This window comes from Trichomycterus rosablanca, chromosome 16, assembly GCF_030014385.1.
Source record: "Trichomycterus rosablanca isolate fTriRos1 chromosome 16, fTriRos1.hap1, whole genome shotgun sequence".
In the NCBI taxonomy this organism is placed as follows: domain Eukaryota; kingdom Metazoa; phylum Chordata; class Actinopteri; order Siluriformes; family Trichomycteridae; genus Trichomycterus; species Trichomycterus rosablanca.
Genome location: NC_086003.1, coordinates 8,458,737 through 8,486,382, shown reverse-complemented (window position 1 = coordinate 8,486,382; position 27,646 = coordinate 8,458,737). Strand labels below are relative to the sequence as shown.

The 27,646-nt window shown below is 40.8% G+C and overlaps 1 protein-coding gene and 1 pseudogene across 1 annotated transcript; both read left to right on the top strand.

Annotated features, from left to right (window-relative positions):
* The first annotated feature begins 768 nt into the window (after positions 1 to 768).
* On the top strand, positions 769 to 27,646 carry ccni (cyclin I). Its single transcript, XM_063011473.1, has 7 exons — positions 769 to 977; positions 4,315 to 4,471; positions 7,057 to 7,191; positions 16,344 to 16,418; positions 19,120 to 19,260; positions 22,922 to 23,155; positions 26,321 to 27,646. Exons 2-7 carry the CDS (start codon positions 4,358 to 4,360, stop codon positions 26,657 to 26,659), a joined length of 1,038 nt encoding a protein of 345 aa, XP_062867543.1. The 5' UTR covers positions 769 to 977; positions 4,315 to 4,357; the 3' UTR covers positions 26,660 to 27,646.
* LOC134330994 (U2 spliceosomal RNA) lies at positions 5,802 to 5,945 on the top strand (annotated as a pseudogene).

Sequence of the window (27,646 nt, the reverse complement as noted above, 5' to 3'; positions counted from 1 at the left end):
GTCTATTATTCAGACAAGAGTTGAGACAACATTTTACTAATTATAAGGAGGGCAGCACGGTGGCTAAGTGGGTAGCACTGTCGTCTCACAGCAAGAAGGTCCTGAGTTCGATCCCTACGTTGGGCGGTCTGGGTCCTTTCTGCGCGGATTTTGCATGTTCTCCCCGTGTCTGCGTGGGTTTCCTCCCACAGTCCAAAGACGTGCAAGTGAGGTGAATTGGAGACACTAAATTGTCCATGACTGTGTTCGATATAACCTTGTGTAATGAGTGACTACCGTTCCTGTCATGAATGTAACCAAAGTGTAAAACATGATGTTAAACTCCTAATAAACAAACAAACAAACTAATGATAAGGCCTAGTGAGGAATGCAGGTCATTCTAAGTATTCCAGTAATGCTTTATTAAATATGGAATATTTCAAATTACTAATAAACAAGGTGGCAATAATTTGTTGTACATTTAATGTTTAATAGTATTTATGGTGCTGATTTGTGCAGGTTGTATACCAGATCTAGGCAATAGACGCATTACCTACAGGACATTTAAAAAGTGCGTTCGCGCAATAAAGTAGTTCCAGCGGTACAACAATTGCTCAAATGTTACAGCTATTTTTAAACAGATTTAATCTTTGTATATAATTAACCTAAACAACTGGTGTGCTTATTATTGTTTTAATTAAACAATTTTATTAAATGATTCTTTTTTTTTTTGCACAGACGGTACGCAGTATAAAGTAGGCGGGGCGTCTTCTTTCTTTTTCAGTCATCTCCTCGGAAGTATAGACGCGTTTGTCTATATTCCGTTCGTTTTCTTTTTTTAATCTGTTTTTAAATCCCCCTAAATTTGTACAGAAATGGAGGCGAACACAGAAGCATAAAGAAATGCCTCGATCCGACCTGTTCATTTACTTGCTCTTATTTTAATGGACCGGATGATCTCCAAGTCGGACTGCGTTTCCCACAGCCTTGCAGGGGAGGTAATGTTGACCAACACAGACTGAACAGTTCAGCTCTGATCATCTGATTTAAACTGTTTTAAAACCTGCATTAATAATCTAATCATGTTGGCAATACGATGATAATACAAGTACCCTAGATTAGTTTCGATCTCAGCTTGTTTTGTTTTTCTACTATCTACTATTAGAGCAATCTAGTGAAATAAAGCTGGTTAACGGTTGTGTTTTAACAAATGTATGTCTTACAACATTAATCAGTGTTTTACATTATGTGGGATTAGGATCTGTCCTATTTAATTGTTATGTTAGCCTGCATACTAGCTAAACGCTACCGCCAATTCTGTTTGAATAGACTGTTACCCCTCAATTAGCAGCTTAGCAATAATATGCTAACGTAAAGTCTCTGGTAATGTCATAGTAGAGAAACCAAATTTGACCTTGTCATTCTGTTTTAAAACACTAAACTATATAATTGTCACACTTATATCTTTTTTACTCGGCTAGTCAGCTCTAGTAATAATAATAATAAATAAATAAATGTAATGAACTCTAGTGGCACTTAAAGGTGCCCTAAACAACAACAAAAAAATGCTAATTTAAAAGTTTGTTACCCTACTGTTACAATTATAATAATGTGAGAATAGCAGAAAAACGTACTAAATCATTTCATTTATCATTCATTGTTGTGTTGTGTTCACATCTCTCCAGTGAGTCACCATATAGGATTTAGGAATGTCACCTCAATGACCTGGCTGGCCGTCAAATGGCTATGGTCACTATCTCTGCTTAGTTTGGCATCTTTACCTGATATGTCCCAGTAAAATGTTTTATTTCACAAGTTTTGTCATAGTATTTAAGCCAACATCTGTAAAATACGTTTGTAAAATGTGCCATTTAATTCCTAAACCTTGACAAGTCCTCCGGACTCTTCATTTCTCAAACCTTGTTGCCTCAGAAATGAAACACTTACACCGGTCAGCCATAACATCAAAACCACCTCCTTGTTTCTACACTCATTGTCCATTTTATCAGGTCCACTTACCATATAGAAGCACTTTGTAGTTCTACAATTACTGACTGTAGTCCATCTGTTTATCTGCATGCTTTGTTAGCCCCCTTTCATGCTGTTCTTCAATGGTCAGGACCACCACAGAGCAGGTATTATTTAGGTGGTTATTTTGGTATGAGTGGATAAGACACAGCAGTGCTTCTGGAGTTTTTAAATACCGTGTCCACGCACTGTCCACTCTATTAGACACTCCTACCTAGTTGGTCCATCTTGTAGATGTAAAGTCAGAGACGATCGCTCATCTATTGCTGCTGTTTGAGTTGGTCATCTTGAGACCTTCATCAGTGGTCATAGGGCGCTGCCCATGTGGCGCTGTTGGCTTGATATTTTTGGTTGGTGGACTATTCTCAGTCCAGCAGTGACAGTGAGGTGTTTAAAAACTCCATCGGTGCTGCTGTGTTTTATCCACTCATACCAGCACAACACGCACCAACATGTCAGCGTCACTGCAGAGAGTCCTGACCATTGAAGAACAGCATGAGAGGGAGCTAACAAAGCATGCAGAGAAACAGATGGACTACAGTCAGTAATTGTAAAATTACAAAGTGCTTCTATATGGTAAGTGGAGCTGATAAAATGGAGTGAGTGTAGAAACAAGGAAGTGGTTTTAATGTTATGGTTGATCGTGTATTTCCCAAAATTCCCAAAATGGCAAAATTTTACTTAGTAGAAGTTCGTACTTAGTAGAAAATTCGATTATCTTCAAATGTATTATTGATTCTCGATTGCGATTGCGATTTTGTTTTTGTATAATGCAATTGAAAATTTTTTATTTCAAAGACTGCAGAAATGCAAAAATAGTAACAGCACCACCTATAATTATCCTTTCAAGGAACAATTAACAATAATTTGAACAAAATAGAAATCTTAATTAACTATATCCTTTATATAAAAAACTCACAAACTGTTTACTGTTTCCACCATATAAGTGAATCTGTATCAGTATCTACACTGGGGGACATCGAATAAGCACTCAGCTCAGCTTTGTCCTCTTGTGATTGGGGGGTGGATGGAGGGGGCACATTGCACGTCTAACCATATGGACTACAATTCCCATGAGCCCCTGGACTGTCACGTGACTATCACATGTCCCTGGTCAGCCAATCCTGATCGCGCTCACCGTCTCCAGCGTTTTGATTCAGTTCAGCTGTGTTCGGTTCCATAAATCTTATTTAAACTCTTCTGTTTTAGTCTCGTTGTGAAGTTTTGCTGATCGTGTTTGTCTCCTTATTTCTGAATATAACCATTACCGTGTATAATCCTTGCTGTCTTCCGTTTCCTGCCTGTCTGTTTATCCTCTGGTTTTGGACTCTGCAGGGTTTTGTACACTGTTTTTGCCCTTTTAATATTAAACTTTCCCTGATTTATATTCCGCGAGCGTCTGGTCAGTTTCTGCCTCGTGACATGTTGGTATTTTAATTAAAATATAAAGTATGTAAACAATCGCGATTGTCACATTTCTAACATCATGTGAAAACGTTCATTCTAACTAACCGAATTAATCATGAAAATCGCCCAGCACTAAATACAGTTACATAACATCAGGTACTTACAAGAAATGTGTTGGTCAGTGGAAGATACTGCAGCTTCTTTCTGACACCAACTGATTAATGTGGTCGCAAGCACACCAGACATAAGAAAATACCTGTATGTCCATTCAGGGTTAAATTTCCTATGCTCGAGATCCACTTTTCTTTGTTTACTCGTACTTGGTTTGGACAAACACATGGTACCGCTGAAGTAACTTGTATTTACATCATTTACTTTTCAGTCGCAAGTTCATGGAATTACCCGGTGAATTTAAAGTGACAGCATCATTTATTTAAAACTGCATCAGCACTTCATTTGGCGGGCCGGATCTGGCCCGCGGGCCGTATGTTGTGCACCCCTGGTCTAAAATAACATGCTTGAGTGAATTTGATCAAGATCCTAATTCAATGTTTCTATCAGGTATGAGTAAATATTACAGTTCACAACATGTTTCACTGTTATGAGAAAGGAATAGACAGCTGTTCATGTAAAACTCACTTATCTAAACCCAGGGCAGTTGTGGTCAGTAAATGTTTACTTGAACGAAACTGACACAAAAATATAATATTTTTATGAATTTCTTAGTAAGAGACTGGCAGTGTTTGACCTTTGGCAGCGTGACTCCACAACGTCTGCGTACTGTATTTGTGAACTTAAAATATTGCACCACACTTTATTAAAGAATGTCCAGATTGTTTGTAGAAAAAAAGTTAATTACGAAGTTGAAGTGTCATGTTTTACCTTGCTTGTTTATTTCAGGTAGCCGTATCCAGTGGGGAGGTAGGCTTTTCCAGGGTTCGTGATGAAGTTTACCGAACCCTCGGAAGGCCGGAAGCTGTCTTTTCTTCTGGAAAAGGCCGCTTCTAGGGAAGCTGAGCTGTGGAGGGGCTATGTGCCTAAGAAACCAGCTAACCAGGTAAGATGATAGACAAGCATAAACATTGAACGAGTTTCATAGCAGCTAACGGTAACATTTAGGCTTCATTATACACAGATCAGCCATAACATTAAAACCACCTCCTTGTTTCTACACTCACTGTCCATTTTATCAGCTCCACTTACCATATCGAAACACTTAGATGGACTACAGTCAGTAATTGTAGAACTTCAGTTTCTCTACATACCTTTTTAGCCTGCTTTCACCCTGTTCTTCAATGGTCAGGACCACCACAGAGCAGGTATTATTTAGGTGGTGGATGATTCTCAGCACTGCAGTGACACTAACATGGTGGTGGTGTGTTAGTGTGTGTTGTGTTGGTATGAATGGATCAGACACAGCAGCGCTGCTGGAGTTTTTAAATACCGTGTCCACTCACTGTCCACTCTATTAGACACTCCTACCTAGTTGGTCCACCTTGTAGATGTAAAGTCAGAGACGATCGTTCGTCTATTGCTGCTGTTTGAGTTGGTCATCTTCTCGACCTTCATCAGTGGTCACAGGATGCTGCCCACGGTGCACTGTTGGCTGGATATATTTTTGGTTGGTGGACTATTCTCAGTCCAGCAGTGACCGTGAGGTGTTTACAAATTCCAGCAGTGCTGCTGTGTCTTATCCACTCATACCAGCACAACACACACTAACACACCACCACCATGTCAGTGTCACTGCAGTGCTGAGAATGATCCACCACCCAAATAATACCTGCTCTTTGGGGGTCCTGACCATTGAAGAACTGAATGAAAGGGGGCTAAAAAAGCATGCAGAGAAATACAGTCAGTAATTGTAGAACTACAAATGCTTCTATATGGTAAGTGGAGCTGATCAAATGGACAGTGAGTGTAGAAACAGGGAGGTGGTTTTAATGTTATGGTTAATCTGTGTATGTCACACATAGTGTGTGAGACAATGTGCAGATTTACTGTACTTTGTAATATCAGGAAGGAAATTAGAGGTTTTAAATTAGCATATTTTAAGTAAGGCTTGTGAGGGCAAGCTGAAACTGCATGTTTCCTTTAAAGGATGTGAAACATCTGTTTGTTTCGAAAGCAAGGCAAGTTAATGGCAAGGCAAGATGATTTTGATCTGAGCAGACGATGGTGCCTTTTGTCACATAACAATGCAGTTTGATTTTTAGATTTTGTTTTGTTTGTTTGATAAAGGTGGTTTAGTACCCTTGTGTACTGCTCTTTTGCTGGTCGAATGACAGAAGGTTTGTGGGCGTGCACCGGACAGCGCCTGGACAGTGCTGTCCGGTAGTCCTGGCTCGGAAAAGATAGGGCCCATGGCCCGGCGCCTATTTCAGGTTATCGCTTCTCGGCCTTGTGGCTAAGTTCAAGTGTAGTATCTGTTCATATCATTGTACCATCATTTAATTTATATATATATATACTGTATATATGTGTGTATATATATATATGTATATATATACACATATACATACATACACCAATCAGCCATAACATTAAAACCAACTCCTTGTTTCTACACTCACTGTCCATTTTATCAGCCTCACTTTGTAGTTGTACAATTACTGACTGTAGTCCATGTGTTTCTCTACATGCTCTGTTAGCCCCCTTTCATGCTGTTCTTCAATGGCCTTGACCACAACAGAGCAGGTATTATTTGGGTGGTGGATGATTCTCAGCACTGCAGTGACACTGACATGGTGGTGGTGTGTTAGTGTGTGTTGTGCTGGTATGAGTGGATCAGACAGCAGTGCTGCTGGAGTTTTAAACACCTCACTGTCACTGCTGAACTGAGAATAGTTCACCAACCAAAAATATCCTGTCCTATGACCACTGATGAAGGTCTAGAAGATGACCAACTCAAACAGCAGCAATAGATGAGCGATCGTCTCTGACTTTACATCTACAAAGTAGCTAGGTAGAAGTAACTATTAGAGTGGACAGTGAGTGGACATGGTATTTAAAAACTCCACCATCGCTTCTGTGTCTGATCCACTCATACCAGCACAACACACACAATAACGCACCACCACAATGTCAGTGTCACTGCAGTGCTGAGAATGATCCACCACCCAAATAATACCTGCTCTGTGTTGGTTTTGTGGGGGGTCCTGATCATTGAAGAACAGGGTGAATGCAGGCTAAAAAGGTATGCAGAGAAACAGATGGACTACAGTTAGTAACTGTAGAACTATAAAGTGCTTCTATATGGTAAGTGGAGCTGATAAAATGGACAGTGTGTGTAGAAACAAGGAGGTGGTTTTAATGTTATGCTTCATCGGTGTATGTGTGTCTGTGTGTTGCAAAATGACTTCATTAGATCTACACCCATCTTGAAAAGTTTTCCCCCTCCCATATACTAATGTGCCACAAACAGGAAGTTAATATCACCAACCATTCCCATTTTATTTAGGTGTATCCATATAAATGGCCCACCTTGTATTGTTAAGTGTTAATTTTGGCGCCCTCTGTAGGAAGAATGTCACCCTTTCTGAATTATTAAAAGCCAGTTCTAATTAAGAACTTATAGACCAAGGTACACAGTCAGTCCATATTCACGACTGTAACTGTTCTCATGACCTTTCCACCTTGCAGGATACAGATATCTCCCCTGCACAGCGTGACGAGGCTGTGCAATGGCTCACAGATTTGCACAGACGACTGAAGCTTTATCCAGAAACCCTTTGTCTCGCCATCTCCATCCTGGACCGCTTCCTTTCCACCATTAAGGTACGGTGTTTATCAGTTTACGCATCTCTCTTCCTGTATATTGTAATTGTTCTGTTTTGCCTGATGTCATTTGGAACTTGGGCGTAAACAAAACACCCCATTTAAAGAAGAGCCATTGTTGAAAGGTTTGACCTCATCCTATTGTTGAAAGGTCTGACCTATCTCATTATCATTTTTCTGACTTTTTTAACCCTTTGATGCACAACCTGGGTCAAAAGTGACCCAACTGAGTTTTTATTTTCTACATCTTTGCAATAAATTAATTTCGTCATTCAAGCTTCCATGAATTTTTCAATTAACTTGTTTTTGATCATCACAAATCCTTATTTCAGTTTTATATTTTTTGCTTTTTTGTATCACTACCCTTCTAATGCACAACATGGGTCAAAAATTACCCTTATGTATTTACTGTGGAATTTGACAGAAACTACTGACATTTGTAAGTGTTTGTAGTCAAAAACATATTTACTGATCTTTTGAAAGACAACCAAAGATTAGGCTCTTGAATCTTGAATATGTCCAATACTATTTGCTTGCTAGCTGTTTACATATTCTAGTATAGATAGCTTTTATTAGCTAAGACAGCAAATACATGAATAACTGACAAATGTGCATTTGAAAATATTCTTGAATGGATGAATATGGGTCATTTTTGACCCATGTTGTGCATTAGAAGGGGTTTGCTTAGCTTGTGCATCAAAGGGTTAAAAATGTCTTTTGTATAAGCTCATAATTCCACCTTCTATTACTCTGTTTACTTGGTTTGCAGACTAATCCTATCATTACTGTATCATTAACACTGTCTGTTTAGTCAGATGGTCAGGTAAGCAGCATACTATGATAACTGAAATTTGAGTGTCCCTGCTTTTTAGATTTAAAAAAATTGCTTAGGTCAGCCCTTTTGGCCCAGTTATGAGGTTACTGAACACATGTACATTTCATTTGCAGATTTCCATCATATTTGTGCATGTTTTCTTTTTGTTCAGTAGCTTTGCTAGGGCTTATCAAACTTGACTTACTGTGCATCACCTTCCTTCCTTTAAATTAGGGCTGTTAATGATCAATAAACAACAAAAAAGTGATTGTTTGGTTATAGTGGCAGTTAAAAACATCATTGTAGCAGCGTTATAAGTCGCTAGCGCACCAGCGTCGAGATTCTGAACTCCCAGGTTCGAATCTCGGCTCTGCTACCGGTCGACTGGGCGCCCTCTACCAGGCATAATTGGCTAATACCTGCAGCAGACAAAACTGGCCTCCAGCTTGCTAGGGTGGGAAATGACCGGATTTAATAGAGGGGTAGGGGCTGTGAATGGAACCTGGTTGCCTAGGGCACTTGCGTGGCTCTCTGTGTGTGAAGCCGGCCTCACGTGCAAATCCACCCGTGTGTGGGTGTTTAAGGAGGGATCAGTAGGTTGTGCACACATCAGAGGGAGTGTGTGTCAGTCAAGTCACCCCCTCGTTGGGCACCACTAGGGGTCCCCAGCAGCAGATTGACTACACTAAATTGGGAGAAAAATTGGGTCATTGGGGCGCCCAGGTGGCGCAGCGAGATATTCCACTAGCACACCAGCGCTGCAATGTCAATAAAATTCTGAATGAAATCGTGTAGGTTGGTAAACAGTTCTCTCCGGTTAAGATCCTGACCTCAGGTGTGATTAACAGATTAACCAACTACTTAATTGGCAGTTGTAGCTTTCACCAACTTAGATCAATTGCCAACATTTTATCATTCCTGTCACCCCAAGACAGAGAGACAGTTGTACATGCTCTTATTGCATCATGCTTAGGCTGATGTACAGCTTGTACATGGGAATAAATAAGGTCTTAAACGGATCTGCGCCGGCTTATATAGAAGACGTGCTCCAGACCTATCCATTTTCCAGGTCTTTGAGGTCATCGGATCAGTTGCTCTTGGCTGCGCCAGGGTCTCAGCTGAAGCTCAAAAGCAATGACGAAACTGTACAACAGCCAATCCTGGACATTAGGTCTGCTCCTTCCATTGCTGCTTTTAAATCTAGATTAAAAGTTACATTTTATGGGTTAGCCTTTGATCCTACAGAATGATTGTCATAGAAACGTCTTACTTAAATAGGCTTAACAAATAGTTAACCATTCAATGCATAATCAATAGATTGATTCAGTTGATTATTGAAATTATCATTAGTCACAGCATTAGTGATGTTAACAATACTTTGGCTTCTGTTAATCCCAGGCTTAGTCTCTCTTGTCATTTTGTTGAACAAGTGTTTCACTTTTTTGCTTTCCCGTGTCATCATTTGTTCTTGTTGCGCACTGGTTATTCCTGTGTAATATAACTTGTATTGCACTCATGAGTCACTGTAAGGGTTCAGCTAATTGCAGGTTATTGCAAATTCCTTGCAGTTTCTACTGTGTGGTATTAGCCCAGATTGTCATGCACATTATATGACCAAAAGTATGAGGACACCTGACCATGAATTTGAAAGACAGGCAATTTCAAAGGTGTTGGCACTTATATAAAGTCTGTACAGTTGTTCAGTTTTTATATGATGATCAGAAATCTGCTTTGCCCTCAGAACCTAAATAATATGGACATTTACAATCACCAAACCAATGCCAATTTTAAGCATAATATTGCCAATACTGATCTAAATGCATTAAAAAAAAAATCCTTTAAGATCTTTGAATTAGATTATTAACTGAGAATTTCACACACATAACAAAGCAATTATTATTCCAGATTTTTTTTCTGGATTTCCCCCTTTATCTCCCAATCTAGTCGTTTCCGATTCCCCATTGTGAATCTGCTGCTGCTTGCACAACCCCCGATCTGATCAAGGAGAGCCGGATCATCTCACTTCCCCTCCGAGACATGTCCAGTTTGCTGTTGCTTAACATTACCTGCCCGTATTGCCTACGTAGAGCCATGCTAAGCTCCATGTGATATAAATATTTCAAGAAATATCTATACATAGTTTCAAACACAGGTGCTTGGTGGCAGTGGTCTGATATCTGGGTTTGAATCTACGTAGACATATTCAAATATATGAATTTGTCATCCTTATTAAATCATTTAACTTCTCATACTCTCTAACTGGAAGCACTGTCATCCTGGAAGAGACCTCTACCATCAGTATAAAAATGTTACGTAATTTTTGTAGGTAATGAGTCCTTTTCCAAGTGATCTCTTACAGTATAGCAGAGCCACCAGACCCTTACTGTAGAGGTCAAGCACGTAGGCTTTTTTTTAAAAATCCTCTTGTTGTAATCTACACACGTCATAAAATATGTGAAACACTAACCAGTTATGTAATCTTTGTGACTAAAGCTCCTGTCATCCATGGTATTATTATTAGGGTTCTGTTTTTCCTTCTGCCAGTTTGATTTAAAACCTTGGTCAGTTTGGCCTGTTCATTATTGTGACACAGACATACAGAGCATGAAGGGTAGGGTAGTGTAGGTATAAATTTATCTTTTTTATTATTTTTTTTTTATATCAGTTAGCACAGATACATTTCCAATATTGATATTTACACAATAACCTGGGCCAGGCTTAGGTATGGTAGCCTAGTGGGTTTGGGCTATCAATTGAAAGGTTGAGCGTTTGAGTCCCAGCTCTACAATTCCACCACTTTTGGGCCCTTGTCTGCCTGTCTGCTCCAGGGGTGCCGTGTATATGTATATATGACAAATAAAGGCATTCTTTTCTATTTTATTTTTGCATGATCATGTTTGAGTCCAGTATAAAAATACATCACATCTAATAGAATTTGGTATTTTAGGCCAGTATATGCTATGATTATCATGTCCTTGAGTTTTTTATTCAGGCAGTTTACTTGCCAAAAAGCACCAGTTATATATAAGGAAGAAGTTATAAGGATATTTATTATATGGAACTGTTCATTAGATTATTATTGAAGTTCATAATGTTTATATAAACTAATAGTGCAGCCATCAAGCTTTGCTACTGCGTACTTTATACTGAATTGTCTTCTGTTGTTGCATGACCTCAAATATGTGGCCTGTTCAACATTGAATAGGTTGGGGTTTTTTCTGTACTTTCTCATTCTTCTAAATATACCAGGAAGCGAAATAAAGGAAGTCAAACCAGATGCATTTTTACGTCTGTGTTATTGTTTATTTTACTATGCTGTTTTAGGGCCAGACAGTTAGTACGTCTCATATTGTGATTTTCAAGCTAAAAATCTGAGACCACTAATGAACATGCTTCTCTTTTTCCCTTTTCCCCAAAAGCAGCCTCACAATTTGAGCAAAACAATGAATCTTTGAAAAACCTTAATGTTTTGGCTTTTGCATCTTTCGCTAATAGTAGCGTGGATGATCCTTTTTGTCTTTTCCTTTTTAAAAAAATCCTTTTTCTCCCACTTTAGCGCATCCAATTTCTACCCGTCAATCATCCGCTCACTAATGCTGGTCCCTGCTCCTGATTGGGGAGGACGAGGCTGCCCTACGCCCCCTCCGACGCGTGCACAGCAATCGAACATATTATCACCCACACTTGACGAGTGTAGCGCGGTACAGCGCTGTGTACGGAGAGCCACACCCTCTACCGCACTCCTTTCCCATCTCCGTGCAGGCGCCACCAACCAGCCAGCAAAGATCGTAATCGCACTAGTCTGAGAGAGTCTGAACAACAGGCCAATCGTTGTTCTTGTAGCCACTCGGCCGGCAAGGCAGAGCCTAGATTCGATACGATGTATTCGAGATCTCAGCTCTGGTGAACAGCGTGCAACTCATTTTCCTCAATGGCCACATCAGCATTATGCATGCCCTCAAAGAGCCGTTTGTAACTGTAAGACTGTATAAATGTAACTACTTCTTAACATATTGTTAAATAACCTGAGACATCCTCATCCATTGTGAGTTTGGTGTCAAAATTGCACTCCTTTACCACCTACACTACCTCATGACACAGAAGACATACTGTTTTTTTCTACTTGAAGCACAAACATGTTTTCGCTTTCCCATCTTTCATTAAATTGCCTTTCTTCTGCATCCCCTAATATAGTCGTAGCCAATTACCCTGATTGCGTTACGCTTCACCTCTACCGATACAGCCCTCCACTGTTGACTGAGGAGCTTCGCAACTGACACACGCCCCCTCCGACTCATGCTCAGTACTGACTGCCTCTTTTCACCTGCGCGAGGAGTTCATATGCGGATCAGCCTTGTGTACGGAGAGCCACACCCTGATCAACGCATTATTTCTCAATCAGCCAGCAGAGGTGGTAATTGCCTCAGTTATGAGGAACCCTGGTCCGGCTTATCCCACCCTGTGAACAACAGCCAATTGTTGTTCATGTAGCCGCCCAGCCCAGCCGGGTGGCAGAGCTGAGATTCGATACGATGTACAGTGTATCACAAAAGTGAGTACACCCCTCACATTTCTGCAGATATTTAAGTATATCTTTTCATGGGACAACACTGACAAAATGACACTTTGACACAATGAAAAGTAGTCTGTGTGCAGCTTATATAACAGTGTAAATTTATTCTTCCCTCAAAATAACTCAATATACAGCCATTAATGTCTAAACCACCGGCAACAAAAGTGAGTACACCCCTAAGAGACTACACCCCTAAATGTCCAAATTGAGCACTGCTTGTCATTTTCCCTCCAAAATGTCATGTGATTTGTTAGTGTTACTAGGTCTCAGGTGTGCATAGGGAGCAGGTGTGTTCAATTTAGTAGTACAGCTCTCACACTCTCTCATACTGGTCACTGAAAGTTCCAACATGGCACCTCATGGCAAAGAACTCTCTGAGGATCTTAAAAGACGAATTGTTGCGCTACATGAAGATGGCCAAGGCTACAAGAAGATTGCCAACACCCTGAAACTGAGCTGCAGCACAGTGGCCAAGATCATCCAGCGTTTTAAAAGAGCAGGGTCCACTCAGAACAGACCTCGCGTTGGTCGTCCAAAGAAGCTGAGTGCACGTGTTCAGCGTCACATCCAACTGCTGTCTTTGAAAGCTAGGCGCAGGAGTGCTGTCAGCATTGCTGCAGAGATTGAAAAGGTGGGGGGTCAGCCTGTCAGTGCTCAGACCATACGCCGCACACTACATCAAATTGGTCTGCATGGCTGTCACCCCAGAAGGAAGCCTCTTCTGAAGTCTCTACACAAGAAAGCCCGCAAACAGTTTGCTGAAGACATGTCAACAAAGGACATGGATTACTGGAACCATGTCCTATGGTCTGATGAGACCAAGATTAATTTGTTTGGTTCAGATGGTCTCAAGCATGTGTGGCGGCAATCAGGTGAGGAGTACAAAGATAAGTGTGTCATGCCTACAGTCAAGCATGGTGGTGGGAATGCCATGGTCTGGGGCTGCATGAGTGCAGCAGGTGTTGGGGAGTTACATTTCATTGAGGGACACATTAACTCCAATATGTACTGTGAAATACTGAAGCAGAGCATGATCCCCTCCCTCCGGAAACTGGGTCGCAGGGCAGTGTTCCAGCATGATAATGACCCCAAACACACCTCTAAGACGACCACTGCTTTATTGAAGAGGCTGAGGGTAAAGGTGATGGACTGGCCAAGCATGTCTCCAGACCTAAACCCAAGAGAACATCTTTGGGGCATCCTCAAGCGGAAGGTGGAGGAGCGCAAAGTCTCGAATATCCGCCAGCTCCGTGATGTCGTCATGGAGGAGTGGAAAAGCATTTCAGTGGCAACCTGTCAAGCTCTGGTAAACTCCATGCCCAGGAGAGTTAAGGCAGTTCTGTGAAATAATGGTGGCCACACAAAATATTGACACTTCAGGAACTTTCACTAAGGGGTGTACTCACTTTTGTTGCCGGTGGTTTAGACATTAATGGCTGTATATTGAGTTATTTTAAGGGAAGAATAAATTTACACTGTTATATAAGCTGCACACAGACTACTTTTCATTGTGTCAAAGTGTCATTTTGTCAGTGTTGTCCCATGAAAAGATATACTTAAATATCTGCAGAAATGTGAGGGGTGTACTCACTTTTGTGATACACTGTATTTGAAATCCCAGCTTTGGTGTGCTAGTGTATGTTATCGCTGTGCCACCTGAGCGGCTACATTTTAGGATTTTTGTAGTTATTTCTCGACTCGCAGTATAGTGGTGGGATGCAGTCACTTCGGGGGTCACTAAAAACGACATGCATTGTGGGAGATGTAGTTTATGTGCGATTTCACAATGTACGCTTTAAAGCAGCATAGGGGACGGTAGGGCTGGGCGATATATTTTCATGATATAAGACAATATCGCATATATCGATATAGATGTTGCGTTCCAGTTAGATCCGACAGTTCGTCTTTCTCTTCTCCCAGTTTGTCTCTGCACATGTTCACCTGCCCCGCCTCTCTCCCTCACTGAACACAACTCGCCCCTCCCCACCGCTTCACCAGTAATTCCTGCAGGCAGCGATAGCATGGAGACGGATAAAGACATGACAGAAGCTATCGAAGAGGAGCTGCTTACTAAAATGAAAAATAATGACTCTTTTTGGAATTATTTGGAGATGGTTCGAATTCAAAGTGTCAGATGAGCAGCAGAATAATGTATTCTGTAGAGAACGCCGAAAACAAGTCCAGACAAAAGGTTCCAGCTCCGTGTATCTTTGGTCATACGTTTTCACTTCAAATTCCAAAGTTAAAAAACAAGAAAACGAGTCGTTATTCGTTTCAAAAACCAATACAAGCTCATGCACGCGCTGACATGCACGTATTTACTTCACATTAAGTGTTGAGAAAGTAATAATAACGTAGCGGTGCGTCTCCTGTTGTTCTGACTCTTGTGTTTGTATATGTGATGTGCATATACTTGCTCTATCTGTAAATACAAACATTATGGGGATGTCTGTACTGGATGTTGTACGTGGTCGTGTTAGTTTATACTGGACGGACGTCCGACACGTCATTTATTTATTTATCTTCTATTATAGTATTTCTTGTTGTCGGCCAATAAACAACCAAACATTATTAAATTGCATGAACTAACTCTGCAGTAAACAAGGAGCAAACAGCAATTAAACAACAAGTAAAGCTGTTAAATAATAATAAAGTGCATGAAGAAGAACGCTGATTAAAATGCATTAAATGTTGTAATAGTTACACAGTAACATGAACGATTAGTTCTGCCTGTATTACAGAACTGAGTTCTATACGTTAAAAATTTTTTTAATGTAAATGTTATGGCGACATATACATAAAATAATGTATAAAGTCCAAACATGTGGGGGTAGGGTGGGGGGTTAACGAGGGGTTTACTTTAACGGGTTTTACTTTTAATGTCACACAAGCTCAGCCGGAAACCGTGTCATTCCGACATCTTCCCTACACACTCGCTCCCTGCGCCCTATAGTACACTTAACATTCTTAAAGGGCCAGACAATATATTTGTAATTCACATTACACAACAGGAGATACCTTAGAAAACAACTTTTTTTTTTTTCTTAGAATAGCTCTTTTTTTTTTTTTTTTTAAGGAAAAATAGTTCTTGTGTAAAGCTTCCCCAGCATGAATATTAATAAAAGTGCCTGTAAAAAAATTGGAACATGTAACATGTCTTTTTGTTATTACCTTATGGGATAAAAAAATATCGAGATATATATCGTATATCGCCGTTCAGCAAAAAATATCGAGATATTATTTTTGATCCATATCGCCCAGCCCTAGGGGATGGCATGGTGGCTCAGTGGGTAGCACTGTTGCCTCACAGCAAGAAGGTCCTGGGTTCGATCCCCAGGTGGGGCACTTCGGGTCCTCTCTGTGTGGAGTTTGCATGTTCTCCCTGTGTGTGTGTGTGGGTTTCCTCTGGAGCTCGGGTTTCTTCCCACAGTCCAAAGACATGCAAGTGAGTTTAACTGGAGGTACAAAATTGTCCATGACTTTGTGACATTAAAGTTGTGAACTGATGAACCTGTTTTGTTATGAATGTAACCAAAGTGTGTAAAACATAACGTTTAAATCCTAATAAATAATAATAAAGCAGCATGGACTTCTATTATAAGACAATCGTATGTCTTTTAAGCTTTCACGACCCACATGAAATGACATGGTGGGCCAGATTCGGCCCACGGACCTTGAGTTTGACACGTTATGTAGAGAATTGATGCATTACCTTTTCATTACATTATATCATTACTCAATTCTGTCATTCTGTTTCTCTGTCAGGCTCGGCCCAAGTACCTGCGCTGCATCGCCATCACCTGTTTCTTCCTGGCCGCTAAGACCAGCGAGGAGGATGAGGTGAGTTTTCTTTTAAAATTACTGTTGACTGGGTGCTCAGCTGACAAGCGGTACATTTCAGACATGGCACATCTACATACAGATGTGACTGGCTATGCCTGAGGGGGATGGCAGAGTTATCCGGGGTGTGTTATATTTTCATAACATGCTCCTTAAAGGATTCATTACATAAAAAAAGGCAAACTATGCACACAGGGGGAGAGCTTGGGGCAGTGACAGAAGATGAGGATTGAACCCAGGTCCTCATTACACGTGTTGGTTTGCTGCAGTCGGTAACAGCTGAGCTGCTTAGCAACAATGTTCAGTAATATGAAAAACACCTAGCAGAAAGTATTCAGTATTTTATATAAGTAACTAGTTAACACTTCAGTACAAGCAATAGCTAAACACTCACCAATGAAAACATTCACCCATGTGCCAAAACAATAGGACCCACCCGCCTAATATGCTGTCAAAACAGGACCAGTAGACCTTCGTCCAGTTCTGATGCCTGTGTGCCCATTAACAGTGGATAGGAGTTTGACTGGCCTGCAACTATGCAGCCCCATACACAGAAGGGTGTGATGCACTGTGTGTTGTGACTTATTCACCCCATCACCATTATTAAAATGATCTGCAATTTGAACAAAGTAGCTCCTCTGTTGGTCTGTACTGGACACCATAGCCTTCATCTCTTGGCTGCCAAACAACCTGTCAGCCTTCATGGCTTGTTGCACCTTGGACTACTGTTATTTGGTACTCACCACAACTGCCAAGTGCACCCCATGCGGCTTTGGAGATATTTTAACTTGGTCATCAAAGTTACTCGGGTCTTTATGCTGCCAATATCTGCTGCATTTAACACATATTGTTATTAACTACCATCAAATCAGCTCAACATTTAATATATCCCTAATTGTAACATACACAATTTTTCAAAATAGGCATTCCTATACACATTCTGGTCTGGCATCTACGCAGACATGATTGGCTAGTTTGAGGGGGAAAGTCTAGCTATTGGAAGGTGCACTTGTCAGTGGGTTGAGGAGAGTTGCATCAGGAAGGGCATCCGGAGTAAAACTTTGCCATTTTAGGTATGAGGACCATAATGTTCCACTGTGGCAACACCTAAACTGGGATAATCAGCCAAGTTTACCTTTATACTGGGTTATGATGCAGAAAAAATCCACATACAATATAATGGAAATAGAACATTTCTGTCATTTATCATAAATAATTTAAGTACATACAGTTTTATTGTTTGGGTTTGATCTGCAGCGCTTGCTATGACTATGTGAATGAGTTTGTAAACATAACTGCCGCATGTTCACTGAGGGTGAGTTTCAAGGCAATTAAAACTGATAGAATTAACCAAAATATATATTTTTTAAAACTATATTCTGCACATGTGACCAAGCAAATAGTCCAGGCCTGAATGCTTAATTCTGACAGCGATGGGGTCCAGTGTCTTTGCTATGCTTTTGGCATAGTTTAACACTGTAGGGTTACTCCAAATCATTACAATTCACCTAGTCGGTATAATGTGACATTTCTATTCTGATCCAGAATGACGATACCCTTATCCACAGGACATGAGGGGTTACTTAAGGCTTTAATAAGTATATTTTAAATAATCTTAACATTCTGTATACTCCCCTTGTCCTACGGGTCAAAAATGACCTGTTGTTACTAACCCCCAAAATCAGGCAGCTTAATTAAAGTTTACATGAAGAATAAAGCTGTCATCTAACACAAACTTTGTGAACTGAAAGAATCATATCAGTGTTACTGGTAGCCTAAACCATGCACAATGCATGCAGCAGTAAGGAACATTTCAGTAATATAGTCAAGGTTAGACTTTGAACAGCTGATCAAGGGTGTAACAGCGTACTGTTGAAATATTAAACACGTCCTAAAAATTGAGCAAGCTACACAAGCCCAGCAAGTTTTTATCAGAAGTTTTTGTTTAAAATCCATTATGGCATTCATTTCTTTCTATTTGCAGAAGACATGCGTATTACATTTAGTTACTATTAAAAAAATTAAATGTACTTTATTGTAATTACTCCTGGTAGACTGGAACACAAGACCTGCGTGGGTTCAGCACTGATCCTTCCAGCCAAAAAAGCACAGGTTTGATCCATGTAGGCTGTAAGCGCTCAAGGAGTCTAATACGCTAAGATTAGAGTTTGAATCGCATCTGTGCTATCGGCTAGCCAGTTGTCTAGACAGGCGTGATTGGCTGTGCCTGTTGGTGCTCTGGCTTGGTATTCCTGGCTTGCTTCCGATGTCTCCCGATTAAACCCTGACCTGAATAAAAGTGGCTGATGAAATGTTGGCTGTAGTAGTGAAGTAGTGTGTGTAATTGAACTTAATTTTACCCAGCACAAATTAAATTCACACTATATTTGTGCCTTTGTCCATACTAGGATTGATCCTTAAGCACAATGACTAGCGTGCTGACGTACACTGGAGCATCTGCGTTAACGTTACGAGGGTGCATTTTGTTTGAGTGACATGCTACTGGTGTCTAGATCTATGACAGTCAGTACAGACATTTGTATACTGATAAATCACTGTCAAGTGCAAGTATAAGTGCAAGGGTATTTTTCTTAACAAACACATTTCAAAAGTGTCTGTGTCTCTCTCTCTCTCTCTCTCTCTCTCTCTCTCTCTCTCTCTCTCTCTCTCTCTCTCTCTCTCTCTGTGTGTGTGTGTGTAGCGGATTCCTACTCTGAGAGAGCTGATCAGCAGCAGTGCTTGTGGCTGCACTCCTTCAGAGGTGTTAAGGATGGAAAGGATCATTCTGGATAAACTCAACTGGGACTTGCATGCAGCCACGCCTCTTGACTTCCTGCACATAGTGAGTCTCTCTCTCTCTCTCTCTCTCACACGCACACACACCGTTCACTTTAGCGATGCTATGTATTACCCTTATGCTTTTTAGTTTTGTGTGTGTGTGTGTGTGTGTGAGATGGCCTGCGTGACAAAATCTGGAACACAAAACATTCTGTAGTTTCCAAATTCTGCCACTAGAGGGTGGCATGTTCGATTCAAGTCTATACACCGATTAGCCAATACATTAGGACCACCCAGGTTATATGCTGTCAAAACAAGTCTGGCCTGCCCAGACAATGGATCTCACAAGGCATCTGAGTGAGCCCTGTGGTTTCTGGTCACAGGACTTTACCAGCAAGTCCTTCAACTTTTGTACAGTGGATCGTTCTACAGTACCCGTGGATGAGATGTCCAGCCGTCCACATGATCTTGTAGAAAACAGGATTCGTAGGACTAACCGACCTTCTTCCATTGTTATGATGTCCAGTTTTTATGCCTGCATGCCTGTTGTGGGTGTTTCTGATGGTGGACAGGTGTAAGCATGGGCACTTTGAGTCATACATTGATGCAGTTTGTGTTCTGACACGTTTACCTCATCACCAGTATTAAAATAATGCAATTTAAGCCACAGTAGGTTTTCTGTTGGTCCGTTACGGACGCCATAGCCTCCATGTCTTTTGGCATCAATGAGTCTTGGCCACCTAACAACCTGTCAGCTGTTCATGGCTTGCCCTCGCTTGGACCACTGTCAGTGGGTTCTTGTTCTTATGTCAGGGGGTGTAAGTAAAGACCAAAAGGATTGCTTTAATAGTTTTAATATAGTATGGTTTGTTTGTTTATTTGGATTTTAATGTCATGTTTTACACTTTGGTTACATTCATGACAGGAACTGTAGTTACTCATCACACAAGGTTCATCAGTTCACAAGGTTATATCGAGCTCAGTCATGGACAATTTAGTGTGTCCAATTCACCTCACTTGCATGTCTTTGGACTGTGAGAGGAAACCGGAGCACCCGGAGGAAACCCACGCGGACACAGGGAGAACATGCAAACTCCACACAGAAGGGACCCGGACTGGCCCACCTGGGATCGAACCCAGGACCTTCTTGCTGTGAGGCGACAGTGCTACCCACTTAGCCACCGTGCCGCCCAATATAGTATGGTATACTGTAATGTAGTATGATATCCTATATATGTATGTAACCCTTTAAATAAATGAAGTATGTCCAGCACGACCTGTGGGGGGAACTCTTTACATATTTATCCATAGGCCATTGCTGCTGACCCATAATGATGAAGTCTACGTCTTTATTGTTTTTTTTTGTACACGGACGTGATGGTTAAAGGTTAATACTGGTGACAGACGAGTCACAACACACTCCCTTCCGTGCATGAGGCTGCATAGTCGCCCTGTAGTCTCCTCTCCGTAGTTACAGCACCTACACTGGGGATGCAGGTGGCAAAACTGAACAGTGGAGTAGTGGAGGAAAGTTGTGTAGTATGTAAAATCGCATGTACAAGATGCAATGTAGAAAATGAACTGCTTATAATATCACAGGACACCTTCAGAATCCATACCTTCTTATATTAAAGTCCATCGACTTCAATGAGAGATTCGACAGACTTGCTGTTTGGTTAGGTGTCCATATAATTTTGACTATATGTGTATGACGGACGTTTATCTCCCCACCTGAATGGGTTGAATGCTGTGTCCTTTCCTGCACCATACTTCCTTGTCTCTCCTACATGGAAATTATGTAAAGCAGGTCAGACCTATCTAGTTGAGGTAAACAGCAGTGTACAGTGTGGCCCGAATGATTAAGTTGACCTTTAGACTCTGATATACTCTGAAAACAGCTGCCATTAAGCCACTCCTAAAAAAGAGAACTCTGGATGCGTCTGTGTTAAACAACTACAGGCCGATCTCAAATCTTCCTTTCATAGCTAAGATCATTGAGAAAGTTGTTTACAATCAAGTCAGCAGTTTTTTGAATTCCAGTGGTTATTTTGACAAATTTCAGTCAGGCTTTCGAGCTCACCACAGCACTGAAACGGCTCTCATAAAAGTGTTAAATGATCTACGGCTGAATACTGACTCGGGTAAAATATCAGTTCTGGTTTTACTGGATCTTAGTGCTGCCTTTGACACTGTAGGTCATAGAATACTGCTGGATAGGTTGGAAAACTGTGTTGGACTTTCCGGAACAGTCCTTAATTGGTTCAGGTCTTATTTAGAAGACCGGAGTTACTTCGTCACTATTGGCAGCTGTGAATCTGACAGGGTGGCTATGACATGTGGAATCCCCCAGGGATCAGTTCTCGGACCTCTTCTGTTCAATCTTTATATGCTGCCATTAGGCCAAATGCTACAGGCTAACAACATTGATTACCATAGTTATGCAGATGACACACAGATATATCTGGCTCTCTCACCAGATGATTACAGCCCAATAGATTCACTGTGTCAGTGTCTGGAGGACATCAATAACTGGATGAGCCAGAATTTTTTACAGTTAAATAAGGACAAAACAGAGATTGTGGTGTTTGGCAGCAAAGAAAAGAGGTCTAGTGTCAGTGAGCACCTCAGTTCCCGGGCTCTAAAAACCAAAGACCAAGTCCGAAATCTTGGCGTTCTAATAGACTCAGATCTCACATTCACCAGCCATATTAAAACCATCACCAAAACAGCCTTCTACCATCTTAGAAATATAGCCAAAATCAAGGGTCTAGTGGGCCAACAAGACCTAGAGAAGCTGATCCATGCTTTTATCTCCAGTAGGGTGGACTATTGTAATGGTCTCTTAACTGGACTTCCCAAAAAGACCATTAAACAGTTACAGCTCATTCAGAACGCTGCTGCTAGAGTTCTAACTAAGACGAAGAGAACTGAGCACATCACTCCAGTTCTAAAATCTCTACACTGGCTTTCGGTTAGTTACAGAATAGAATTTAAAGTGCTGCTACTGGTCTATAAATCACTGAATGGGTTCGGCCCAGAATACATCTCAGATATGTTTAGAGAATATAAACCTAGTAGATCTCTTAGATCCATGGACTCAGGTCAGCTAGTTGAGCTCAGAGTCCAAACTAAACATGGTGAAGCAGCATTTAGCTGTTGGGCTGCATATAACTGGAACAGACTGCCAGGGGATATTAGATGTTCCTCAAATGTAGAAATCTTTAAATCCAGGTTAAAAACTTTTCTTTTTTCTTGTGCCTATGATTGAGCTCGAAATTTTTGCTATTACCCTATTTCTTTTAGTTTTTCATGCTCTTAATAATTCTTTTTATAGAGTAGTGTACATTCTAAATTGTAGTGTATATTTTACTATATTTTCTTTTAGTTTTCTTGTAGGGTATATTTTACAATATTTTCTTTTAATTTTTCATGTTCTTAATTTTTATCTCTCTTGTTTGAATTTCATGTTGTCTTAATTGTAACTAAATGTTTGCAAGAAGTCTTTCTGAGGTTCTAGATCTCAGGAATGTTTTAATGCTTTTAATTTTTCCTTATGTAAAGCACTTTGAATTGCCACTGTGTATGAAAGGTGCTATACAAATAAACTTGCCTTGCCTTGCCTTGATTAACCAAATTTCATTTATTCAGTTATTATTTCAGTAGTTAGTATTGTTTTTTTTTTTTTTTCGTAATATCTGTCTTTCTGTTTGGCTCTTTCTCTCTAGTTCCATGCGATGGTGTTCAGCTGTAAGGCTGTGCGTTTGGGCGGTGTGTTATCTGGTCTAAATCGATCACAGCACCTGGCCCTGCTCACCCAGGAGTTAATGCACTGCCTTTCCCATCATGCACTGCTGCAGGCGCGTGGCTCCATGCTCGCCCTTGCCCTCGTCACACTGCAACTGGAGAAACTCTGTCCTGATTGGCTTGCTCTCGCTGCTGATGTGCTGCGTAGCACTCGGGTAAAAACACACACACACTGATTTCTCTGGTTTAACGATTTATATAGTCAACCTCTTACTGTAGAAAGTATTATGGTGATGGTTACAGAATTAAATGAAAATATACAACCAGGAGTCTCAGTAAACAGAGAAATAATATTTATTTATGCCTACAAGCAATTTTGATAACATAAGTTGTAATGTGCACTATTATTTAACCCCCAGCCTCAGAGACTGAGAATATGCCACTCAAGTATATTCCAGGACTATTTCCTTAACCAAACTTTGGTTGATTTGGAAATTTGCTTGGGATCTTTGGGTCTGTCTAAAAACTTAGTGAGCTCTCTACATAGATGGCATTTTACGTCATCCTACACTCCCGAGAAGTAGGCTGTCTGAATTCTTACTAAGCTGCATTATTTCAAAGCTATACACTGATCAGCCATAACATTAAAACCACCTCCTTATTTCTACACTGCGTCCATTTTATCAGCTCCACTTACCATATAGAAGCACTTTGTAGTTCTACAATTACTGACTGTAGTCCATCTATTTCTCTACATACCTTTTTAGCCTGCTTTCAGTCTGTTCTTCAATGGCCAGGACCCCCACAGGACCACCACAGAGTGGTATGAGCGGATCAGACACAGCAGCGCTGCTGGAGTTTTTAAATACCGTGTCCACTCACTGTCCACTCTATTAGACACTCCTACCTTGTTGGTCCACCTTGTAGATGTAAAGTCAGAGACGATCACTCATCTATTGCTGCTGTTTGAGTTGGTCATCTTCTAGACCTTCATCAGTGGTCACAGGATGCTGCCCACAGGGTGCTGTTGGCTGGATATTTTTGGTTTGTGGACTATTCTTAATCCAGCAGTGACAGTGAGGTGTTTAAAAACTCCAGCAGCGCTGCTGTGTCTTACCCACTCATACCAGCACAACAGACACTAACACACCACCACCATGTCAGTGTCACTGCAGTGCTGAGAATGATCCAACACCCAAATAATAGCTACTCTGTAGTGGTCCTGTGATGGTCCTGACCATTAAAGAACAGCATCAAAGGGGGCTAACAAAGCATGCAGAGAAACAGATGGACTACAGTCAGTAATTGTAGAACTACAAAGTGCTTCTATATGGTAAGTGGGGCTGATAAAATGGACAGTGAGTGTAGAAACAAGGAGGTGGCTTTAATTTTTTGGCTGATCGGTGTATTTGTATAAATATTGTTTGTATAAAGGTGTACAATTGTAAAGAATTTGCAAATTTGGGCTTGTCAGTGACAATTTAACCACTTTTGATATGAGGAGGGAGATGTTAGCTGGGATGGCCTGAAGCTAGCAGTAATGTAATCACCGTAATCACTGTGTGTCTAATCGCTGCCTTATAAGTTGATATCTTATTAGAATCCTCTCTACTTAGGCAGCTGCCTACGTAGGCAGTAGGCTACAAGGCAGCTCACTAGGTTTTCAGACAGACCCTTTGTCTTGCTGGAAAGTCCAGTTATCACCAAAGTTTAATTTCATCCCAGAGGGCACAACATTCCTCCTCACAATGACTTGCTATTTTTGTAAATCCATCATGCCAGTCACACTGTCAAGATTGCCAGTTCCGGTGGCAAGAAACACCCCCACCTCCTTGCTTGACAGTTGGTATAGTGTTCCTGCAGTCATAAGCCTCGCCTTTCCTGCGCCAGACAAACTGCTGATCCATATGGCTGAACAGAGTGGCATGCATGGAGTCCATAGTTGTAAAGTGATCATCTTATGGTTGTCACTGACACATTTGTCCCAGCCTTTATCAGGTCTTCCTGTAAGTCTTGCACTGAGACTTTTTTTTTTTTTTTTTTTGTCTCGCTGAGATTGCTATGGTCTCTGGACAAAATTTTGGGGCCAGACAGGTTTGCTGCTACACCCATACGTTTGGAACTCTTGCCTTGGACAATACTCCATAGTTTTTTGTAACAGCTCTTTAGTTTTGATTCATGTGTCATTCACAAAGTCAAATCAGCCTGATTCCTCTTGCTGTCTTGCTGAAGCACCAATAAATCACTGATGACTTGTGGGCTCCCCAGGTCTCTGTCTGACCATTAAATGACCATTTATTGGGCCAAGCTGAAAATTTAAGTAATCAGAGAAGATGACCTTGCTCCATCCACTACTCCACAGTCAATTAAAATTTCAGCTTGGATCCTCTTTGATTCCCATAGTGATGAGCTTTTCTAGCTTTCAGCCCTGTCCCTATGGGCCTGTTCCAGACTGTCCTCGCTGTGCACATAAACCCAGCTTCAATTTGCCTTTTTTGTATCTGTCATCCTATGATTGTTTGGTAACATTCAAATGAGTTGATGTCATCCCAGTTTGTGGAGTCTTAGAAACAGTTAGTTTTTAACCTCTGCTGGTCTGCAGCTTTGTCGTCCTTAATGTCTGTTCTTATGAACCGACTTCTGTGGAATTTTAGGGATGGAAATAACCGATGCTCACTGTATCCCTCTGGTAGTAAAGCCAATACTGAACCCGTCTTTTGCTCCTTTAGGTACTTTTTAAATCCATTTACATTAAATTAAATTGGTTGATGTTTGGCGTTTTATGAATTGCATATGAATGTCTAGGCATCTAGGTCCTAAGACAGCAAAGCAGCTCCAAACCATGATGCTTCCTCCACCATGCTTCACAGCTGGGATGAGGTTTTGATGTTGGTGTGCAGTGTTCTTTTTTTTGCCTCCAACTGTGTTCTTACTGTTGCCTCATCTGTCTATAGAACATTTTCCTTGAGGCATTGTGGAAGAGTCAGGTAGTCTTAGGCAAACTGGAGAAGGACAATGCTTTGTTAAACAGCAGCATCTTCCTTTGTGGTGTCCTTCCAGTAACACATGGACGCCAATCCTCATCTCGGACATAACTGATCATGTCTGTATGTAGACGCCCGACCGGCCGATAACACAGCTGGAAATTCAAACCCTGCAGTTCCCAGAAGTGGGATAGCGGAATTTACTGCTGCCCAACTTGTTTATACATTGTTTATTTAAAAAAAATTGATATTACTTATTAGTAGTTGTTACTTATCTAGACTCTAAAGATGCCAGACATTACTTGGTTAATATTTTATATATATTTGCTCAAATATTCCTTGTTTGATTACATGGAGTATAATATTATGATGCTAATTTTCACTCTCTCTTCTCAGATTGACATCTCGGAGCTGATCAGCTGCCGAGAGCTGGTAGCACGTTGCCTCTCCACACACACGGCTTCCCTGCCTCCCAACACTGTATACGTTTGCCATCCTCTGCAGACCCCTCTCCTTCACGTCCCTGGCCTTGCTCTGCCCCCTCCACCGCTGCGCAGGAAGCCCTCGACCAAGCGCAAGGTGGAGCAGATGGATGTGGACGAATACTTCGATGGCATCAAGCGCCTGTACAATGAGGAGGAGCTAGGAGGAGGAGGTGGCGTGAATTCGGGACATCAATCCACAAAGGGCGCTTCCTCGCCGTGCCCCGCACTTCAGCCTGCCACTGTCTCCTAGCAACACGACGGGGTTTTAAAAAGGCCAGTCCGCAGTTAGGACAGCTTCCATTCGTCCCGATGAGCAGAAAAGAGCCAAAGCGTAATATTTCATAAGCTGCAGCTTATTTATAACCACCTGTTTAGCTTGATCACAGTCATACTTCAGAAAAATTCTACAAAAAAAAAATCAATATAAAGAAAAAATTCATTAAAAAGTAGAAAGTACGTTTCCCTCAAACCAACCTGTGGTAAATCACTGCATCTGTATATCTCTGTTGTTTTGTCTGGCATATCTCTGTGAAATATTTTAATGTCATTGTATGTATGCATGTGTGTGTTTCCACTTGAAATTTATTTTGTGCTGTTTCTTTCCATGCACTTTTTTACTTCTCTTAAATGAAGTGCATATCTCTCCTAAATGTAAACGTAACTACGGATTAATGATAGATTTAAAAAATTAGGATTTGAAGAATTAACAATATTTTTAAATTAATGTGCCCCCTAAAATATTTAATATAAATGAATTTGATTTATTTGCTCCCTCTCTTAGATTGCCTTTATTGTCTTGGCTGTAAAGCCTCTCTGTTCCTCTTTTATACTGTGGCTTTGCCATGATTTAAAGTGTGTGTGTGTGTGTGTGTGTATGGGGGTGTCCATATGAGTGGTTTAAAGGTGACGATTTCCCTATCATTCTACTAAGAGAGCATTAAATACGGCATTTGCACCATGTAATATGCACCATCCCATCATACACAGCACAGGAAACCGGTTAGTGTTGTTTAGAAAGAAATTATAACCTTAGGAAACAAGAAAATGATGAAAAAATATAAAAAAACTTGAAACTCAATTAAAAAAAAAACATTAGACTATCAATGATTCCTTCTTACTCTTAATAATCTACCATGTTTATTGTTTGGCTCTGTTCTTCTCTCGAGATGGGTGGATGACTGTACTGCTGAAACATCAACATAAGGGTTCAAATAAATGGAACCAGTTTGCTACACTG